This window comes from Euprymna scolopes, chromosome 32 (genome assembly GCF_053919585.1).
Source record: "Euprymna scolopes isolate OS-2025 chromosome 32, ASM5391958v1, whole genome shotgun sequence".
In the NCBI taxonomy this organism is placed as follows: domain Eukaryota; kingdom Metazoa; phylum Mollusca; class Cephalopoda; order Sepiida; family Sepiolidae; genus Euprymna; species Euprymna scolopes.
Genome location: NC_136513.1, coordinates 88,023,446 through 88,045,883, shown reverse-complemented (window position 1 = coordinate 88,045,883; position 22,438 = coordinate 88,023,446). Strand labels below are relative to the sequence as shown.

Here is a 22,438-nt window from a genome sequence, read left to right as displayed (position 1 = left end):
AACCCGGCATTGCCCAGTAATAAAATCGGTTTTAATATGATATTTTGATTAATGCAAATTTCGTATTTATTATTATACTAGCGAGGGGTACCCGGCGTTGCCTGGGTGTTTGGATGTGTGTGTGGAAACTCCGGGGCTGTGGGGTGGGGGGGGGGGGGTTAAAAAAAAAAAGTAAGTATGAGGATCGAATCTGAACCCTTGAGGCAAAGTTGTAAATTAAAGTGTGAAAAAAAAAAAAAAAAAAAGGTGCGACGTTAACCATTGCCCCACCGCAACACGCTTACAGAAACACGTTTGAATTTATTTAATTACTTGGATTTAGCAGGTGCTCATTTTAATGAGTTAATGAGGTCAAGTTTGACTGCGGGATTTCATTTACTGTTGAACGCTTTTTTTCCCCCCAAGATGTTATAGGAAAAAGACTAACCCACATGCGGCGAGCGACAAATGTTGAATATTTATCTTCCCGAAATCGAGCAAATTAAATAGACAGGCGAGCTTCGTTGTTAACTGTGAGATATTATGATTTATATGTGATATAAAAAGTTTCAAAAAGTTGTGAAACGACCGACAGCTTCTCTGAAAGAAGCCTTTTGTAAACACACAGAAAAAGCGAACACACATACATACATTTTCGCTTTTATATTTATAGATTAAGATTATATTGGACTCAATATATAGTAATGATTACAAAATTAAAAAAAAAAAAAAAAGGATTAGTGCGCCACCACCGAGAATCAAAACCAAAACGTTTAGCTTACAATTTATTTTTTGCCTCTGCAGTTAATGACTGAGATATGAAGACAGGTTTGCTGCAAGGGTAAAAATTAAAACATGAACCAATAGTTACTACGTTATGCATGCATATTCGTAATACCGGCATTCGACCTTCACCTGGCAAATTCCATTTTTTATTTTTTTTTTAAATTTTCACACTTTTGTACGATTTTTCCTGGGCCAAATATAAAATTTCGCATGAGTTCAAATCTCTTATATATGAAGTGTCATGTCTGTAGACCAAAGATTCTAAGAGGACGTTGGTAGGAAAAACTTTTTAAACAAATATACATACGCATACATAAACATATATAGAAATAGGTTCGTGTTTACTATAACCTTTTTATGCAAATATTACGCAAGTATAAATCATGTAGAATATCTGCATAAATATAATTACACGTAATAGTTAAGTAAAGATGATCATTCCATAAGAGAAAAAAAACTAAAGAGCCAGGTACGTCCAAGGATGGAATACTGTTGCCACATCTGGGCAGGAGCTGCTAGAAAGGACTTGTCCTGCCTTGATAGAGTTCAAAATAGACTTCGTAGCCTCGTAGGAGATGTCCTTTTCTCCTCCTTGCAACCTCTATCTCACAGAAGAGATGTTGCGAGTTTGTCTCTGATGTATCGTTATTTTCATGGAAAGTGTTCAACTGAGCTTCAATCTATGGTCCGCCCTCGCCAAACTTTGACAAGAAACACTCATCTAGCTGTAAACACTATCAATAATTCCCCCCACACTTTATCTGTGCCTAAACCTAAACGTAGATTCCATGAACAAAGCTTCTTTCTTAGAACTGCACGCCTGTGGAATTGTCTTCCGTTTTCCTGCTTTCCGGCTGACTACAATATGGTTGTGTTCAAGTCTAAAGTAAATAAGTTCTTGATGAGCCGTTCCATATAAGTTATTAAATTTACCAAATTTTCATTACTAATGATTACTATATTGACCAATTTCTACTGTACACTCTTTAACCCTTATCCTTGAGTGGCCTCTGGGCCTTGATAATGTGGTGATGCCTTTGTAAAAAAAGACAAACAAAAAAAAACAAACAAAAAACAAACTAATATGGAATTAATTAAAATGAATGTTTTAAAGAATATGCAAATTAACTAGATCTTTTGCAGATGAATGCAATTCTACGACCCATATATAACAAAGTTTTCAATAAATAGAAAAAAGGGTTTTAACATGATATCAATACACACAAAAAAACCCCAACACATTTAAAGGAGTGCACATATATATATATATATATATATATATATATATATATATTTTTTTTTTACACAGTGATCACCACTTATCAAGGCCCGGAAGCCACTCAGGGATAAGGGTTAATATATATATATATATATATGCTGGCCAGCGTTGCCCAATGAATCCTTACTTCCATCTCCCCCACATGACGTCATACGTGACATCATGCCATATATATGTATATATTATACAATAGGACAACAAGAGTATGAAATGAAGTCACAAAACTATATATTGGTAGATATAGAATGGATCATTTATTGAATAATGGAATACAAGCAAAATTTGGGGGATAGAAGGGACTCTTTATGCAAGGGCATTTCGAAGCACAAATGAAGATAATGGTAACGGTTATGGTAGCAATCCCTGTTACTATCCCCGTTATTACTACCATAACCGTTACCATTATCTTCATTTTCATTGTTATTAGCATTGACATTACTTTTATCACAGCTATTGGTAATATTGTTTTTATTTTTATCTTTATTATTATTACTATTATTATTATCATTCTCATTATTATAATTACCTTACTATTATTGTTATTATAACCACTTTTATAAGTAGTAAATGTCTCCTTACTTTTCCACCTTGCCAACTATATGTATTCTTAAACCTTTTTCATCAAGTTAAACGCACCAATAGACATTGCAATCCTATCTTCCGATCGCCCCCTTAAAATCACACCCCGTACATCATAACATAAGAAACTTTAAAATATTGCCGCATATTACATAATCGATATTACAACCTTGCATTTAACCCCCTCCCCCCATAAAAAAATTATAGGCGATTTTATAGCCGTTATTTACCGTTAGGTTGCACCTGTCAGAAATACCACTCCATACATAATAGACACACCACAAACCGTTAAAATAAATTACCACGCAGCCACAATATAACCCAAATTCAACCCTAAAACATATACCCCTATAAATCAACACTATGTTAAAGACCATATACAATGTTATATATCATACTATATATAACAAGCTTCTCCTTTATTTATTTATTTAGAATTCAATAAAGCTGCCCTCAACATTCTATAATTCCTCTTAATCTTTATCGCCCCTAATGAACCTTACGCTAGATGCCGCATCTCCCACATGCTACTTAGCACCTTCTCTACTCTTCTGATGAGAAGCATTAGGCTTCGAAATGCCCTGGCATAAAGAGTCCCTTCTATCCTCCAAATTTTGCTTGTATTCCATTATTCAATAAATGATCCATTCTATATCTACCAATATATAGTTTTGTGACTTCATTTCATACTATTGTCTTATTGTATAAGCTCCAATAATAATTGTTGAGCTTGCCATTATCCAGATAAGTCTGCTGTTGTGGATTTGAACTCTCTCTATTCCTCTTACACATTAAGCTATATATATATATATATATATATATATATATATATATATATCTTTATTATCATTCCCCCACTCTATATCTGTGCCTAAATCAAAACGCGGATTCCATGAACAAAGCTTCTTTCTTAGAACTGCACGCCTGTGGAACTTTGTTCCGTCTGCCTGCTTCCCTCCTGACTACAACTTGGATGTCTTCAAGTCCAACGTTAACAAATTCCTAATGAACCGCCCCCTTAAGTAAACACTTCATGAAATCTTCACACTAACGTAATGTACTTGCAACAACCTTTATCTCTGAGTGGCTTCCGGGCCTTGATAAGTGGTGATCACTGTGTAAAATATATATATATATATATATATATATATGCTATGATATCATTGTGAACAAACAGACAGGAATACGGATATATATATATATATATATATTATTTACTATAATAATAATTAAATACCTACAGACACTAGTGCTTCATCCTTTTGGGAATCATCAGTGTAGGGTGTTATGATTAACGCTAGTCGAGAGACTCGAACTCTGGCAACAGAAGTTATGTCTGGCTTCATTTGCAAAGACCCGAACCACTAGGTTACCGCAAAACGCGAGAGATACTAGTTGAAATTAAACATTTATTCTTATTAAATGTTTTTAGCGTCAGTCAGAGTGATCTTATTATATGACGATCTGCGCATATATATATATATATATATATATATATATATATATATATATATGTGTGTGTGTGTGTGTGTAGAGATAAAAAGAAAACAAACCAAGTTATATTCATAAAGGTTTCGTCTTTGTTTCAAGACTTCTTTGAAATATATATATTTTATACAATTTGGTTTGTTCCTTTTTTATCTAACTCTCGTCAGAATATTATTTCTTATATTGTTATTATCCATATAATTATAAAATTCAAATGACCTTGTAATGGTTGTTGTAATGCATGCTTACATAAACATAAACCCATAACGCAATACGGAAATGAACGATGTAAAAAAAAGAAGCAGAAAGTATTAATTGTTTATTTGGATAATTTAAATGAAAAAATAAATTAGGATGCTGAAAACGTACACAGTAAAACAATACGTTTTATTGTCACGTTGATTATTTATTTGTAACACAAATTTAAAAAAACATATTTACAAATAAATATTCAATGCGACAATAAAACGTATTGTTTTATTGTCTACGTTTTCAGCGTCTCAATTGTTTTCTTTTTCGCGTTTAAATTATCCAAATAAACAATTGTTTATACTTTCTGCATTTTTTTTACATTGTTCATTTCTGTATTACATTTATTTTAACTCAATTTTCTTACAAATAAATCCACTTCAATCCGTTGACAACCATAAGAGCATTTTACAATAGCGATTTACCCACCACCTATTTTTTTTTTTTAAATTTATACTCCGTTTTTTAATACACCTTTCTTAAAAACATTCATACATTTTCTTCTACACTACCAACATAAATAAATAACCCCAAAAATATTTTTTTTTTAATTTTGCGTTACAAATAAATAATAAACGTGACACTAAAACGTATTGTTTACTGTGTACGTTTTCAGCGTCCCAATTGTTTTTTTTTTTTTCGAGTTTGAATTAAAAGATGTATCAAAATTTGACTTTAACTATAATAAGTATTACAGTATCTGTTCAGTTCACATTTACCTATAAGTATGGCAAACCACTTATTATTTAATGGCTGTAAGTTTTTTTTTTTTTTTTTTTTTTTAAATAAACATTATAAACAGAACGACTCATAGAAATCTATCTATATTCTTTTTCATTTTAACATACTTTCATAGAAATGTTTCTGTTATGTAAAAAAAAAATATTTTCTTTATGTCGCAAGTGCACGCTCCTACATGAATTCCATAGCTAATATAACATACTGACCCAACGGGTGACGGGCGGGTAATCTGGTATATATATATATATATATATATATATATATATATATGGATAACCTTTACGGAGATGGCCCCAACGTCCGCCTCGTTTTGAGTTTGGGGAGAGGCCGTCTGACGTAGGCGGTGTCGAGGCAGAAAATTACAGTTCAAATAATTAGAATTTTACAAAAAAAAAAAAAAAACCCGTTCTAATAATTAGAATTTTTATTTTTTTATTTTAAACAGTTCAAATAATTAGAATTTAAAAAGATAAACAGTTCAAATAATTATAATTTTACAAAATAAACAGTTCAAATAATTATAATTTTACAAAATAAACAGTTCAAATAATTAGAATTTTACAAAATAAACAGTTCAAATAATTATAATTTTACAAAATAAACAGTTCAAATAATTAGAATTTTACAAAATAAACAGTTCAAATAATTATAATTTTACAAAATAAACAGTTCAAATAATTAGAATTTTTGATAATTCAACAGTTCAAATAATTGAAATGTTACAAAATAAACAGTTCAAATAATTATAATTTTACAAAATAAACAGTTCAAATAATTAGAATTTTTGATAATTCAACAGTTCAAATAATTGAAATGTTACAAAATAAACAGTTCAAATAATTATAATTTTACAAAATAAACAGTTCAAATAATTATAATTTTACAAAATAAACAGTTCAAATAATTATAATTTTACAAAATAAACAGTTCAAATAATTATAATTATACAAAATAAACAGTTCAAATAATTATAATTTTACAAAATAAACAGTTCAAATAATTATAATTTTACAAAATAAACAGTTCAAATAATTATAATTATACAAAATAAACAGTTCAAATAATTATAATTTTACAAAATAAACAGTTTAAATAATTAGAATTTTACAAAATAAACAGTTCAAATAATTAGAATTTTACAAAATAAACAGTTCAAATAATTAGAATTTTTGATAATTCAACAGTTCAAATAATTGAAATGTTACAAAATAAACAGTTCAAATAATTAGAATTTTTGATAATTCAACAGTTCAAATAATTGAAATGTTACAAAATAAACAGTTCAAATAATTAGAATTTTACAACTCAGAACGAGGCGGACGTCGGGACCATCTCCGTAAAGGAGACACACACATACACACACACACACACACACACACACACACACACACACACACACACACACGTAGAAAACAATATGAATATATGGATAGGAGGACGTCTCTGGACGGCTTGATACTAAAAAACACTCGACAGTAATAATTTACAGTATTTATACGAGTTATCTACCTTATACGCTGTGACCAGCAGTTATCTCCCTTGATAAATAAATGAACGTGTTAACGAAAAGAATCTGATATAGGTGAATTATTACTATTATAGAAAAGTCACTTTCAGTGTGTGTGTGTGTGTGTGTGTGTGTGTGCGATTCTTCCTCATAGATTCCGAGACGGCTGAACCTATCTTCTGCGAATTTCACACTAAACTAATTTATATGTCTGGCAGTGTTCTTAGATATGTTTTGTACAGAAAGTCATCTGATAAGTATTAAAAATCAAAAAAAAAAAAAAAAAAAAAAAAAAATCCGATCTTAAAAATAGCTTTTCTCTCCTATAGATAAAAAAGAATAATTTTTACAAGGGAGTATTTTACGTTACACCTACCAAGGGAAATAATAAAATTGCGGCAAATCATTTATTAAAAAAAGAAAGATTCATTATAATCTGGAGATATTCGACTACAGATCGAATGATCCCCTGTTCCAGCCCGAGTGTGCTTCACTATCTCACCATTTTATTTTATTTTTTTCTTATTAATGAGTTTAATTAATAAGAAAGAAAAAGTACCATTTAAAATCATTGCAAATCATTTCTTCGATTACATATTTTAAAATTAAACATTAATCAGAAGTAACTTTTCCAGAGCGTTCATCATCAAGGCCAAATATCAGCTGACATGACATTGTAAACAAACACAGACGGAATTTGGTGAACGACATTATCATTATTATTATTTTTTAAATTTTTTATGTTTAAGCTTATTGTATAACCGGACAATACCGGACTGCCAGCTAGTAGAAAATAAAAGATAAAATGTAGACAATCCAAATGAAACAACGACCTTTCCCTATGTATAAAGTTGTCCTTTCTATCTGTCTGCCTGTTAGGTCCTGGATATGACCTTAAACTATATCCAATGGTGAGGCCCCAGCTTGCGGGCTTTGGGGAGTGTGGAGCCAGTCTTTAATTGCCATTGCTCCCAGGTCCGCTCTGAACTAGAGTGGTAGTACCTGTTAGGATCTCAACTATGGGTTAAATAGAAACCGACTTGAAAAAAAAAAAACATTCTATTAAACAAATTTTTCTTCCGAATCACTGGATTCGGCATTAAATAGCCTGAAAACGGCTGATATGCTGTAAAACAAAAACAACCACCAACCTGTTTGTCTTTTAATAAATTTCTTTGAGAGTTTTTGAGATGGAGCCCATCAGCATATATATATATTCTCAAACTTCATTACCTAGTGAACATGTAATTGCCTCTCAATGAGTTCAACATGTTTTAATGCTGGGACCCCCCCCCCCAAAAAAAAAGAAAGGGAGCACTAGACAAACAACGAAAATTGATATATCAATTCCGAATATTTCGACCATGTGCTCTTCAGAAATCTAAATTTTGCCCCCCAGAAAAACATTACAAGGCAGTATCCCCCCCCCAAAAAAAAGGGGGAGCACTTGACCAACAACGAAAATTGATATATCAATTCCGGATATTTCGACCATGTGCTCTTCAAAAATCTAAATTTTGCCCCCAGAAAAACATTACAAGGCAGTATCCCCCCCCCCCAAAAAAAGGGGAGCACTTGACCAACAACGAAAATTGATATATCATTTCCGGATATTTCGACTATGTGCTCTTCACAAATCTAAATTTTGCCCCCAGAAAAACATTATAAGGCAGTATCCCCCCCCCCAAAAAAAAAGGGGGAGCACTTGACCAACAACGAAAATTGATATATCAATTCCGGATATTTCGACCATGTGCTCTTCAAAAATCTAAATTTTGCCCCCAGAAAAACATTATAAGGCAGTATCCCCCCCCCCAAAAAAAAAGGGGAGCACTTGACCAACAACCAAAATTGATATATCATTTCCGGATATTTCGACCATGTGCTCTTCAAAAATCTAAATTTTGCCCCCAGAAAAATATATTATAAGGCAGTACCCCCCTCCCCCCTAAAAAATAAAACGCACAAAGGGCAGTTAGGCCTTTGTCCTACAGGGTTCGATCATTGGCTAATAAAAATAATAACATAATTTGTAATTTTTGGATGACTATTCTCATCTTGATTGTTTTTTTTTTTTTTGCTATGTGTTGGTTGATGTAACCTCCGAGCTTATTCACGTGTATTTTGTTGAAGTTAAGCATATTTCTGTTTAACTTGGAAATCTGCATGGAATTTTAAATGGAACCCTTTATTTAATCCAGCATGTTCTCGTTCTGTCAGCCATGACCAGGTAGAAAGTTGTTGTAGTTGATTTTTTAGTATTACTCATACTGAGGATCGAACCTTCAACCTCCAGAAGAGTGTCATTAAAGACAGAATTACACTTAGTGTTTTATGCCAATAACACGGTTAACGCAGTACGAGTTGAACTCGATTTGTTTGTGTCGAGTTGAGCGCAATGAAGTCAAAAAAGACTTGTTAACTCCGAGTCAGCTCAGCGAACCATTGCACGGAGAGATTGGCAAGCGTCACGGGTCAAGGGGTGCATTCTAGAGTGCAAACTGGTTAATGGGATGTTACTGCCCCACATATATATCTTAAAATAAACAGGAACGCACATTCGTTTCTAGTCTAATTAATCGCAGTTAGTCTAGAGTTAGCCAGGGGAATCGCAGTCAAACAATCAAAGATTCAAGATGAGAAAATGGGGAAAGAAAAGAGATCTGAATCGACTCAGCGATGCTAAGGTCCTGTCAACGATAGAATCCGGAATAAAGACTTTCTGCAAACAATAAAATCAAGTTGTGTTTTTGGGGAGCAGGCATGAATCGTGGCGAGGGGGCACTGATCAAGAATGGAGAAAAAGGTATGTGTCTTAAAAATCTCCTTATATCACACACACACACACACACACACACACACACATTTTTATAATTATATAGATCCACATACACATGAAATATATATACACAAGAATATATACACTCCTCCCACAGGACATAACATTAGAAATTTATCTGTTATGCCAAGAGTCCTTGCAGACATTGTTATAATCCCACTTAAGCTGAGAACAGTAGAAATAAAAATAATAATAATAAAAATAATAATAAATAATAAAAATAATAATAATAAAAATAATAATAATAAAAATAATAATAAATAATAAAAATAATAATAATAAAAATAATAGTAATAAAAAATAATAATAAATAATAAATAAAAATAAATAATAAATAAAAAATAACAAAAAAATAACTAAAAAAATAATAAAAAATAATAAAAATAATAAATAATAATAATAAAAATAAAAAATAATAAAAAAAAAATAACAAAAAAAATAATAATAAAAATAATTAAAAAAAATAATAATAATAAAAATAATAATAAAAAATAACAAAAAAATAATAAAAAAAATAATAATAAAAAATAATAATAATAATAATAATAATAAATAAATAATAATAGAAATAATAATAAAAATAAAAAATAATAATAAAAAATAATAATAAAAAATAATAAAAAAATAATAAAAAAATAATAAAAAAATAATAATAAAAAATAATAAAAAAATAAAAAATAATAATAAAAAATAATAAAAAAATAATAATAAATAATAATAATAATAAAAAATAACAAAAAAATAATAAAAAAAATAATAAAAATAAAAATAATAAAAAATAACAAAAAAATAATAAAAAAAAATAATAATAAAAAATAATAATAATAATAATAATAATAAATAAATAATAATAGAAATAATAATAAAAAATAAAAAATAATAATAAAAAATAATAATAAAAAATAATAAAAAAATAATAATAAATAATAATAATAATAAAAAATATCCTCATCTAAAAAATTCAGTTTACTGTTTTGCTTCGCCATAAATATAATGGTTTTATACAAAAAAGTGTTTTGAAATAGTGTTGACATGGATTTTTATTTTCTTTTTTACATTTTCACCACAAACAAGGCACATTGCCACTTTAGTGTAGAGGGCTACTATCAGGGGCAACAACTACTGGGGTACTATGTAGGGAGTTGGACAGCAAGATGTCGGTTCACGTTACACTTGAACTTCTGCCTGTCAGTACAATTGGGGAAGCAGGAACCTGGAATGGAATTCCAGAGTCTAGCAGTTCTGGGGAAGAAACTACTGGAGTAGAAAGATCTCTTACATCTAGGGATCTCTACTGTGTGGAGGTGGGATTTAGCTGGCTGTCGGGTTTGTCGAGGGTGTTTATGTCGTGGGGGAACAAGTGCTTGCACTTCGTCAGAGCATTCACCATTAAAATACTTGTAGAACAGGCAGAGCGATGCAACATTTCGTCGATGGGACAGAGGCTGGAGCTTAGATGACAGTTCAGGACCTATCAGGTTTGTAAGGATGTTACTAAAATTTATCTAATTTACGATGGTAGCGAGATTACCATTCGACAAAAAAAAAAAAAAAAAAAAAAAAAAAAAATATGGAACAAATTGCATATTGTCTCCAGAGAGCTTCGTCACTTGATTGAGAACAGTACTTCTGTCTTATTTTACTCTTTTTTTTCTGTTTGCTTTGTTGTTTAAGTACTTGCGCATCTTTTTCTTTACTCCAGTCGAAGTTCTCAGAAATCCAGGGAACCACTACCTGGGTCTAACACTTGATCTCTATATGAGATATTTGAATGTTTCATTATGGTTTTCCTTTTACATTTCAAACACTGAGTCAGTAAAGAAGCTGGTAACATAATTTTCTTCTTTCTTTTTCTCTTTAAATATCTTATTGTATCTCTGTTTTGGTCTCTTAGTCTTACTGGATCCAGGACAAGAAGTCATCTAGTCTGGTGGAGTGTCCAGCTTCATGCTGTTACTCAAGGTCACATCACTTAGAAAAATGCCCCACTCCTCGTAAAAGCCAGTATGGGTTAGTCAAGGCGAGGATTTCTTATTTGGGCTGCGAAACTCGTTAACAAACAGACAGACAGAACGGACAACTTTATACATAAGAAGTCGTTGTTGACTATTTTTTTTTTTTAAACAAAGGAGTCACCACTTGTGTTTGATTTGGATTGTCTACGATTCATCTTTTACTTCCTATTTATTCACCTGTATCAGACAGATTAGTAAATACAGATTCTTTCCGTAAAAAAAATGTGATGCATTTATTTATCAAGGGAGATAACTGCCTGTCACAGCGTATAAGGGAGATAACTCGTATAAATACTGTAGATTATCACTGTCGGTGTTTTTTTAGTATCAATTTGTCCACAGATGATTCCTTTTATACATATTGTTCTCTCCGTGTGTGTGTGTGTGTGTATATATATATATATATATATATATATATATATATATATATATATATATATATATATATATATAGAGAGAGAGAGAGAGAGAGAGAGAATAAAGGAAATAACATTCCGACGAGAGTGTGAGATAAAAGGAAACAAACCAAGTTACACTCATCAATTTTTCCTTTATTTCAAAGAAGTCTTGAAATGAAGACGAAACGTTTATGATCATATAACTTGGTTTGTTCCCTTTCTCTCTCTCTCATATATATATATATATATATATATATATATATATATATATATATATATAATTTATAATAAATCTGTATTCCTGTCTGTTTGTTCATAATGACGTTATAGCATGCATATGTATAATATCAGGTTGACAAGAAAGTTCTTGTGGATTTTAACTTTTAAAATTCAGATGAAAATATCTCGGCTCAAACAAAAATTTACTGATCGAGACGAGCACCACCAGAATCAACACACTTTTGCCAATGCAAAACAAGTGTATTTATGCCAGTAACGTAAAAATCTTGCGTTCTGGTGGCGATGAAGTCGTTGAAAACGTTTTTGATATCGCTTAGGTTTTTGAAGCATTTCTCAAGCAAAGGGTTGTCGAGATGCTTGAAAAAGTGGTAGTCGGTAGGTGAGAGGTCTGGAGAGTATGGCAGATGAAGCAAAGTTTCGTAGCCCAATTCGTTCAACTTTTGCAGGGTTGGTTTAGCAATATTAAGTCGGGCATTGTCGTGCGGGAGAATTAGGCCTTTTCTGTTGACTAATGCTGGGTGTTGTTGTCGAAGTTTCTGATGCCTTTCATCTATTTGTTGACAGTACTACTTCTTCGCTGCAATAGTTTCGCCTGCATTCAAAAACAACTGTAATAGATGAGACCGGTCGCAGACCACCAAACAGCATGACCTTCTTTTGGTGCAACTCTGGCTTTAGGAAAAGTCATGGAGCTTCACCAGCATCTAACCACTGAGCTGAGCATTGCCGGTTGTCATAAAGAACCTATATAATCAAGTTTAGCAGATGTTTTAATTCGTGGGGCATGTCATTCCAGTCTCCAGATAATGTGGGGTCATTAGGAGAGAATATGCACCATTTTGGAGCCTAACTCTCCTTGTAGACTATAATAAAGTTTATCATTTTTTTTTTTTTTTTAAGGGTAATCCATTCTAGTATACAGGTAATGTCCAGTCTTCAGGAGAGAATACACACCGTTTAGGGGCCTTCCACTCTGGACATTTTTTTTTGAGTATCGGCTCCCCTCACTGATCTGAATTATATTTAGCTAAACTGTTGTTATATGGTGTTATTATTATTAAATGATGACATATGTATTTGTATCGTTCTTTGTGCGAGTCTTAGTGGTAGAGTCTTAAGAGGGATGAAATGTTAACATATTGGTGACATTAATATTTATATATAACGACAGAATACATATAATACAGGAGAGCCGACAGCTTGCAATACACAATGAGAGGAGATTTGATATATAGACAGATATACCGATAGTTTGACATTTATACTTTTGACAGTTCTGTGAACGGGAGTGTTTCTATAACATTTATAATCTGACACATATTTTAGATGATGATTTTATCAAGGTTCTTATGACAGAAATGGACAATACCTTTTCTGTTGAATAACAACACGACGACGCAGATACAAAAACACATGATGATACGTTTATTTCTTCTTCGACCGGTCGAACATGATTTTATCTCAGGGATTCAAAGTTGTTACATGGTTATTTCTAAAAGTCTCTCACTTCTAGAGGGTGCCTTGACTCTAACGGAGAATCGATCTGAACCTCTCTGCTTCTCCCCACTGACTGATTCCGATTCTCACTTATCTAACTAAATTCATAACTCATGACGTCATTGCACGACCGAGCACGTGTATATGAGACCCATAGCATGAATCCTTCTCTAACCTAATTTTACGTAACTCACTTAACAATAACATTTTCCATTCTCTTTGTTTCATAAAGGAATGTAACCTATTTGCTAATTCTGTAACCCAAATTTCCATTATGTTTTCTTTCTAAGAATGTAAATAGTTTCCATTCAAATTGTATTATTAAATATTTTAACAGAATCAACAATTTAACTGGACATTCCATTTATAACATTCTGTGTTTATTTTAACTTATGATTGGAATTCTCAATTCCAAATCTAGCTTCACAAGTTCGAATCCTTGACTATCCTATTTCATATTTACATTTAACTGATTCCCTATTTTTATACTTACATGAAAAGGGGACAGCCCTTATCATGTAACACTGTTCGATAGACTCAAAAGTGGACGTTTAATGATTTCAGCGTCTCCCACCTCAATCAACGACTCCTTCTCTTCTATATTTCATAAACTTTTTACACTAACTTTTCATAAACCACATCCTTAGATCATTCATAGACCATTTATGTTGACGACACTACCATCTATGGTAACACTTCAAAGACCATAAATGACTAAGTTCTCTCTGATCTTGAGCACGTGGTACCATGGGGAAAAAGTATCTGGTTACTTTTAATGCATCTAAAACCAAGCTTCTATCTTTATATCATCAACGCTCTGTTGTCCAGCTGCCACCAATCGAAATAAATGGCTCTCGTCTTGGGGAGGCTTCATGCTTTGACAAGCTTCTGGGCTTGATCTTTACTCTCGATCTGAAATGGAACTCATATCAAATCCATTGCCAAAATTGCTAGAAAAATGGTGGGATCTTTCTACCGCTCCAGTAGATATCTCACTCCAGATGCAATTCTCTACCTATATAAAAGCCAGGTTCGGCCAACGATGGAGTACTGTTGCCACAGCTGGGCAGCAGCTGCTAGAAGCAGCTTATCCTGCCTTGATAGAGTTCAAAATAGACTTTGTAGCTTTCTCTTCCCTGCAACCTCTTTCCCACAGAAGAGACGTAGGAAGCCTGTCTCTGCTTTATCGTTATTTTCATGGCAAGTGCTCGACTGAGCTTCAATCTATGGTACCCCCTCGCCATACTTTCATGAAAACACTCATCTAGCAAAAAAAGACTATCAACAATTTCCCACACTCTTTATCTGTGCCTACACCTAAACGTAGATTCCATGAACAAAGTTTCTTTCTTAGAACTGCACACCTGTGGAACTCTGTTCTGTTTGCCTGCTTTCCAGCTGACTACAATCTGATTGTCTTCAAGTCCAATGTGAACAAGTTCTTATTGAACCGTCCCCCTAAGTGATCCAAGTTACAAAATTCCCACTAATGTCTACTACGCTAAAATCACAATGACTAATGTATACCCATTAACCCTTATCCTCGAGTGGCCTCTGGGCCTTGATAAGTGGTGATCCCCATGTAAAAAAAAAAAAAAAAAAAAAAAAAAAAAATGCTTTTTCGATTTATGCCAATAATAGCAAATTCATAACTTCACTTTAATGTTCATTTGCTAATATCTTTCCTCTGATGAACACCTTCTTTGAAACTAAATTATAATTTACAATTATTTATTGTATTTTTTTATGACAAGCTCTAGTTCTTATTTCGGTTGTATTGAGCTTTTTATTTGATAGGGATTACTAAGTAAATATTAATATTTATATTTCTTTAAGTTTATAGAAGCTTTTGGCTTGTGAATTTAATTTTCACTTCTTGATGATGTATTTGTAGAATAACAATTTTTACTTCTTGATTTTATATATATATATCTATAAATATAAAAGCGAAAATGTATGTGTGTTCGCTTTTTCTGTGTGTCTACAAAAGGCTTTTTTTCAGAGAAGCGGTCGGTCGCTTCACAACTTTTTAAAACTTTTTATATCGCACACAAATCGTAATATCTCACAGTTAACAACGAAGCTCGCCTGTCTATTTAATTTGCTCGATTTCGGGAAGATAAATATTCAACATTTGTCGCTCGCCGTATGTGGGTTAGTCTTTTTCCTATAAAATCTTGGGGAAAATAAAAATCCCGCAGTATAAACTTGACCTCATTAACTCATTAAAACGAGCACCTGCCAAATCCAAGTAATTAAATAAATTCAAACGTGTTTCCATTAGCATCTCGCGGTGGGACAATGGTTAACGTCGCACGTTTTTTTTTTTTTTTTTTTTCACACTTTAATTTACAACTTTGCCTCAAGGGTTCGGGTTCGATCCTCATACCTACTTTTTTTTTTTTAACCCCCCCCCCCCCCCCCAACCCCGGAGTTTCCACACACACCTCCAAGCACCCGGGCAACGCCGTGTACCCCTCGCTAGTATATATATAAAAGGCAAAATGTGTGTGCATATTTTATGTATTGCCGGCAAAGGCTTTTTTCACCAGGGTTCTCGGTGGGGGGGGGGTACTTTTTCTTAGAACATTTTATATGCTGTCTAAAATATCTCGGATTTGTGAACACACGTCGCATCTAAATTTATTTACATCGACCTTTACAAAATTCTTGCTATTTCGGCCCCTCTCGTGTTGATTTGGCTTTTTCGTATAAAAGCAAAACTAATCGGAAACAAAGGCAACTTACCCGGCTTCCGTGCCGGAAACGTCCAGTTTGATCAATGTGGGGGAAACCCCTTATATCAGACAATTGCTATTCATTGGGAAACAAAACCCCCAAAATCTACCCCGCAGTGAAAGTTAACTGCAGTATTTCTCTTTGACCTCATTAAATTCAAATTCACGCACCTGTTAATTTGTGTAAACAACACCCCCCCCCCCGAAAAAAAAATAAAACTCCAAAAATCTAAGTAAGTAAGAGTTAACTGCACGATTTCTATGGCGTGATATTTGACCTCATTTTTTAATTCTTAAATAAATTTAAACGTATGTCAGTTCAGTTTTTTCCACACTTTATTTTCCACCTTCGCTTCAAGGCTCCTGGTTTGATCCTACCTAGCTTGTTAACACCCCCTCCCCTACCAAACACACACACACACACCTACAAATACCCGGGCAACGCCGGGTACCCCCGCTAGTATATATATATATAATATTTGCTACCGGAAGCAATGAAGCAAGTGACCAACCGAAGATATTGTTTGGAAGAAACAGCTTACCTTGCAGACATGTATATAATCAACTTTATCAGACGTTTTAACTTTAAATTAATGTGGGTTAAGTTATTCCTGTCTCCAGATAATGTTGGGTAATCAGGAGAGAACATGCACTATTTCAGAGCCTACTTCTTGATTTGTAATTTAACTGAACTGTTCAGGAGACTCAAAACTGGATGTTCAATGATTTCAGCATCTCCTGCCTCACTTAACGACCCAGTGGCTCATATGGCGTTATGAAAGCTCGTAAGTTAAGATGCACTCATATCAAAAAGAAAGAAAAATAAAATAAATGTAACAAGTAAATAAATATATATAATAAAAATATAAATAACTAAATAAAATTAAATCTATAATATAAAGCTGAATGTCTGTGTGTGTGTGGTCATGAATAGGCTCCTATATGGTTGACTATTTTAAAAAACTGATTACATATAATGATAGATGTATCGAGACACAGGAACTGGTATGTTTGATCTGGCAGAATGATGGTTCATTAAAATTGTGGGGTCTGCGTTCGCGCCTGGTACACAAAATATGGAAATAAAAAGTTTAAAAATTAAAAAAGAACGTTTACAAGTGTTTTTGATATAGATGTACATAAGAATACTTTGATAAGTATGTTTCAACTTAAATAGGGATGGTATAATAAAATTGTGGGATCTGCGTTCGCGCATGGCCTCCATAGAATGAAAATAGGCACAAACTTTAATAAAGACTTTTCATATCTATCTGCGTAAGTATACTTTGATAATTATGTTTCAGTTTGAAGAAATATGGTATAATAAAATTATGGGGTGTTCGTTCGCGCCTGACCTCCATAGAATGGAAATATATCACAAAGTTTAACAAGGTTTTTTAATATAGATCCACAGAATATTGTGATAAGTGTATCAGTGTGAACAGGTATGGTATAATAAATTATGGGGTTTATCTATTTTATTTTTACTTTCATCATATTTTTCTTTGGTTTCGATACCCCAAAATTCGAAGCTATCTCTTTACAACCCTTCTTTTTCATAACCTATCATACTTTCATAAATCAGGGTCCATTTTTCTGTAGGCTGTTTTTTGAACCCAGTCAACGACGGGTACTTTTGCTAGTAACTAGGTCAAATTAAATAGCTAAATCAAATTAAATAATTATGTATATAAGATAAATGAATAATAAAAACAAGTGAAGCATGCATGCCCCCCCCCCGTGTTCTCCATGAACAACACGGATCCTTCCAAAGGAACAATGAATTAACATCCCATCAAAAGGAATTCAAACTAAAGGCTCCATGCGTATGGAACCAAACTCGGCCACTGTTTTTGCAATAAAAGTGAGTGTGTAAGAAATTTCTTTCCTACCCGCTCAATTTTCCTCCCTGCCGAAGCAAATGAATTCCACAAACAAAGCCATGCCTTTAAACTCAAATTTTATTCACAATGAAAGTTCTTTGGTTCTGTTAAGTCCTTTGCAAAAACCGTGACCGTATTTGCTTCCATACGCATGGAGTCTTTAGTTTGAATTCCTTTTGTTGGAATGTTAGTTCATTATTCCTTTGGATCCATGTTATACATGGAGAAATGATGGTGCTTATATTTAGGATTCATGAAGAAATAAGATAAGTTCCAATAATCTGATAACAACATGCCGAACGGTAGTAGAATGTCCTCATTGGTTTGAATAGGTTCAGCAAATACTTTGCTTTGTTCACTGATTGTTTGGTGTCCATCAAGGAATTATCTTGGCTCCCTCGACAGAGATGCCACTGGGTTGAGTCTTTCCCGTTTCGTGTTTTTTCTTAGACTGAAAAATAAGCATGAATACAAAAAGGGCGCCAAGTCAAAATCACCTGACATATTCAAATTTAAACCAATCACAGACCGGCTAGCAAACCATGTAGGCGGTCTAAAAGAAGCATGGTGGTTTAACATGGAATTTCTCACAGTTAATCTGCTAAATACCCAAAACATTTCGTTCCTATATCCTCATTTCGCAATTTTACATTACCATGTGACGCCAGCATCAGTCGGTCATGTTAGCTAATCAACCTACGAAAGCCCATCTAGCCTTAAAATCTATTGAGGAACGCACATTTTCTATTGAGAAATACAAGTTATCCAAAATGGCCGACTCATTTGGACGATATTGGATAATTTTACCAAAGGTTTACATATTTAAAATGTGTACTTTTCAATAGATTTTAACTTGGAAAGATTCCTCACGCAATAATATTTAACAATACAAAAAGATGCTTACACAGGTTATTTTTTTTGTGCAATAAACTTTAAAATTCCAAATTTTTTCTCGCCATCTTTAAAAATTCATTGTTACCTCCCCTTAAAACTTCACCAGAAATAAGATCTGTAATGGCTACGACATACATTAATCGGTAAAAATGGTAAAATTTGATTTTCTTAGTGAAAAATAATTGATTGATTTTTTTTTTTAGTGACTTTGCCAGAGTGTTTTTATATTTTTACTTCAAGTTTCTATTGACCGTTCTGTTTCCTTCTGATTGAGATTTACCAGTTAACAAATATTATTCTGGAGATGGGGGGGGAAGCGGACCAGAAGAATCTTACTCCCTTCTCTATTCATTAATTTAATTTTACTAGCATGGATGCCCGGCGTTGCCCGGGTGTTTGGAGGTATATGCTAAGCAGCAAAAAAAAAAAAAAAAGTTGTCAATTTTTTAAACTTGGACCCCTATTACGACCCCTTAAAATTTATTGTTTTGGGCTCAAATCAAGTTACTAAGTTAGTTCCATGTCCAAGGAACCTTTATCTAAAATTTCAAGTGTTTAGACCCAAAATTGTCGGAGGAGTTTGGTAGAGTTCTCAAAGGTCAAATCGTTAAACAGCCAAATTTCTGGCCGAAAACCGATTACAGATTTTCCCAAATCTCAGTACCCTGTATATCAAATTTCGAGTCTGTAGACTGAAAATTGACAGAGTTATTGCCTAGGGAAATGTACACAGACAGACATGTTCACTTTTTTAGATATAGATTGGTAAATGTTAACTTACGCTACAACAGAACATTAACGATTCTAATTTGGTTTTTGTAGAGGTATTCAAATCTGATAATCAAACCCGTCGGAAATTTACCGGTTGCATGGTATGAACCCCTAGACCCTGGGGCTATTTTGCGCCATTTCACCGCTGGAAACTTTAGCAGACATTTGAAATAAAGTTGAAATAGAGTTTTTAAAAAAAAAAAAAAAAAAAAAAAAAAAAAATAAATAAATAAAAATAAAAATTGATTCATTTTTTGCAGGCGTTACGTAGCTTTTAATGCTTTTTAATTGATCAAAAAAAAAAAAAAAATTTTTCACGAGTGATTTACATTTAAAAGAACGTTCTTTTTTTGGGGGGGGGTATTCAATTATAGAACTTATGTAGTTTTACAGGTGCTTCTGCAGTTTAATTAACCGTTTTTTTCCGTAAGTAAAATGCTGACATTTACCAAGTAGAATACCGTTTACCATTTCACAAAAATTCTGTTTATATTGGGGTGGGTGGGGATGTGATGTCACTTTACTATAAGAAAATATTACTGAAGGCGGTGAAATGGCGTAAAATAGTTCCAGGGTGCAGGGGGTTCATACCAGGCAAACAGTAAATTTGCGACGGGTTTGATTATCAGATTCGTTGTCAGCGACCTCGAATACCCCTTAAAAACCAAATTAGAGTGGTCGGAGTTCTGTTGTAGCATAAGGTAACATTTACCATTTTTTTCAGCGGATTATTATCGAATGGACACCAGTATACTAGATTATCAAATAAAATTAACAAAAAAGTCAATATTTAAATATTTGTAGGGGTGTTCAGTTTCTAATGCAACGTTTTAGTAAATCAATTACCCAATCTAGGACCACCTGACATTTTTAGACTAAATTTCGCAAATTTAGTCTTTTTTAAAATTAAATTAGTAAAATTAAATTAGTGTGTGTGTGTGTGTGTGTGTGTTTTAATTTTTTAAAAATTTCGCTTTGTAAAATAATTTCCGAAATAAAAAACAAAAACAAAAACAAAAAACAAACTAAGACTAAAGACTAGATTCGTAAAACTTGATCTTAAAAACATGGCGTGGTTCTAAAATGGGTGATCGATTTACTAGAACGTTGCATTAGAAACTGAGCACCCCCTACAAATATTTAAATATTAACTTTTTTCATTTTACTCTTTGATAATCTGGTAGACTAGTGCCCATTCGATATTAATCCGCTAAAAAAAAAAAAAAAAAAAAAAAAATTGAAAAAAGACGAAAATACATAAAAAAAAAAAAGAAAAAATAGAGAAGGGAGGCAATCTTCAGCACCCCCCCCCGCTCCAAATCTCAGCCCAATTTGTTTGCTCATTTTTTAAACCGGTAGACATTAATCAGAAATGACTTTTTCCGGGCATTCACCATGAAACAGAACAGTCAACAGACACCGGATGCCAAATGCGAAAGTTGCTAACATTAAAAACATTACGTTAGCTAGTTTCATCGTTCACGTGTAAATGAAAAGGCGGCGGGAAAATATATTCCAATCATCACTTAATGAATTTCGGTGTTCGTCGCCATTCTTAACATTGGGAGGGGGATGTTTTGCAACAAGCATGCGCATTAGTACTTGTTCAATTTGGAAAAGCATGTCACAAGGTATTACATTGGATAATAAAGGCCTTAATATCTAGAAAACTACTTATCTGCCCCAAATTTAAATGCGATATTCGTTTGCAGCATGCATGAAAACTTCACTGTCGTCATTTTAACGGTGAATATATTCACTGAATATGGAGTTGCAGTTAAAGTGAAACAAAAAAGAAAGGGGGGGGGGATTCTGGACACTCCGTTAGTTATTCGCAAATAAAAAATACAAACACATACAAAGCTGTTTAGTCTACAAACAGATCGTATAGAAAACCGGTTCCCGCAAGTTTCAAGTTGAACGTGGATAAATCTTGAAGAGAAAGAAAGACAAACTTACTTGATCCATTTAAAAAACAGAAACTGATACTTTAGTCCACGTAGACGAAAAAAAGAAAGTCGACTTTTCTGTTGCTTTTAACAACAACAACCTGTTTTTTTTTCATGTGTCAAATATAGGTCGGCAGAGAACGAAACAAATCTTTCGCGCACTTTATTTATTTATTTTTTTTTCCAAATCTGCAAGGAACAAAGTGTATCATATTTACTATGCCTCCCCACGGGACAGAGTTAGACACCAGGATCGTTTTTTAACGTGGAGAAAAGGTACAAAAATAAAAATTGTCTCAGTCGTGAAGGATTTCTCCTCTAGAGAACAAGAAATAGAAGTGCAGCATTGCAGCAACTGCAGCATCTGAAGAACAGATACTACACTTTGATCTTGTCCCGGTTTTACTACCCTTTGTCCTCAGCTAAAAAAAATTTGGTCAAGATCAACGTGTAGTATCTGTTCTTCAGATGCTGCAAGCTATGACTAGCTATGACTAGCTATGACTAACAAAGACCAGATGTGGGGGCAACCCCACATGCCTGACCATTAACCAGCTCCCATTTCCCACCTCTCGGGAGCTGGTCCCCTTTTTCCCTTCCCCGTCC

General features: G+C 33.0%; 1 protein-coding gene across 1 annotated transcript in view; it reads right to left on the bottom strand.

Moving 5' to 3' along the window:
* The window catches only part of LOC145256467 (UPF0462 protein C4orf33-like), a 93,409-nt gene extending 71,429 nt beyond the window's left edge, over positions 1-21,980 (bottom strand). Inside the window, exon 1 of the mRNA XM_080115403.1 lies at positions 21,843-21,980. Within this exon, the coding sequence (XP_079971529.1) occupies positions 21,843-21,851 (9 nt within the window). The 5' untranslated portion in view covers positions 21,852-21,980. The remainder of the gene's footprint in view (positions 1-21,842) is intronic.
* Between the last annotated feature and the right edge of the window lie 458 nt (positions 21,981-22,438).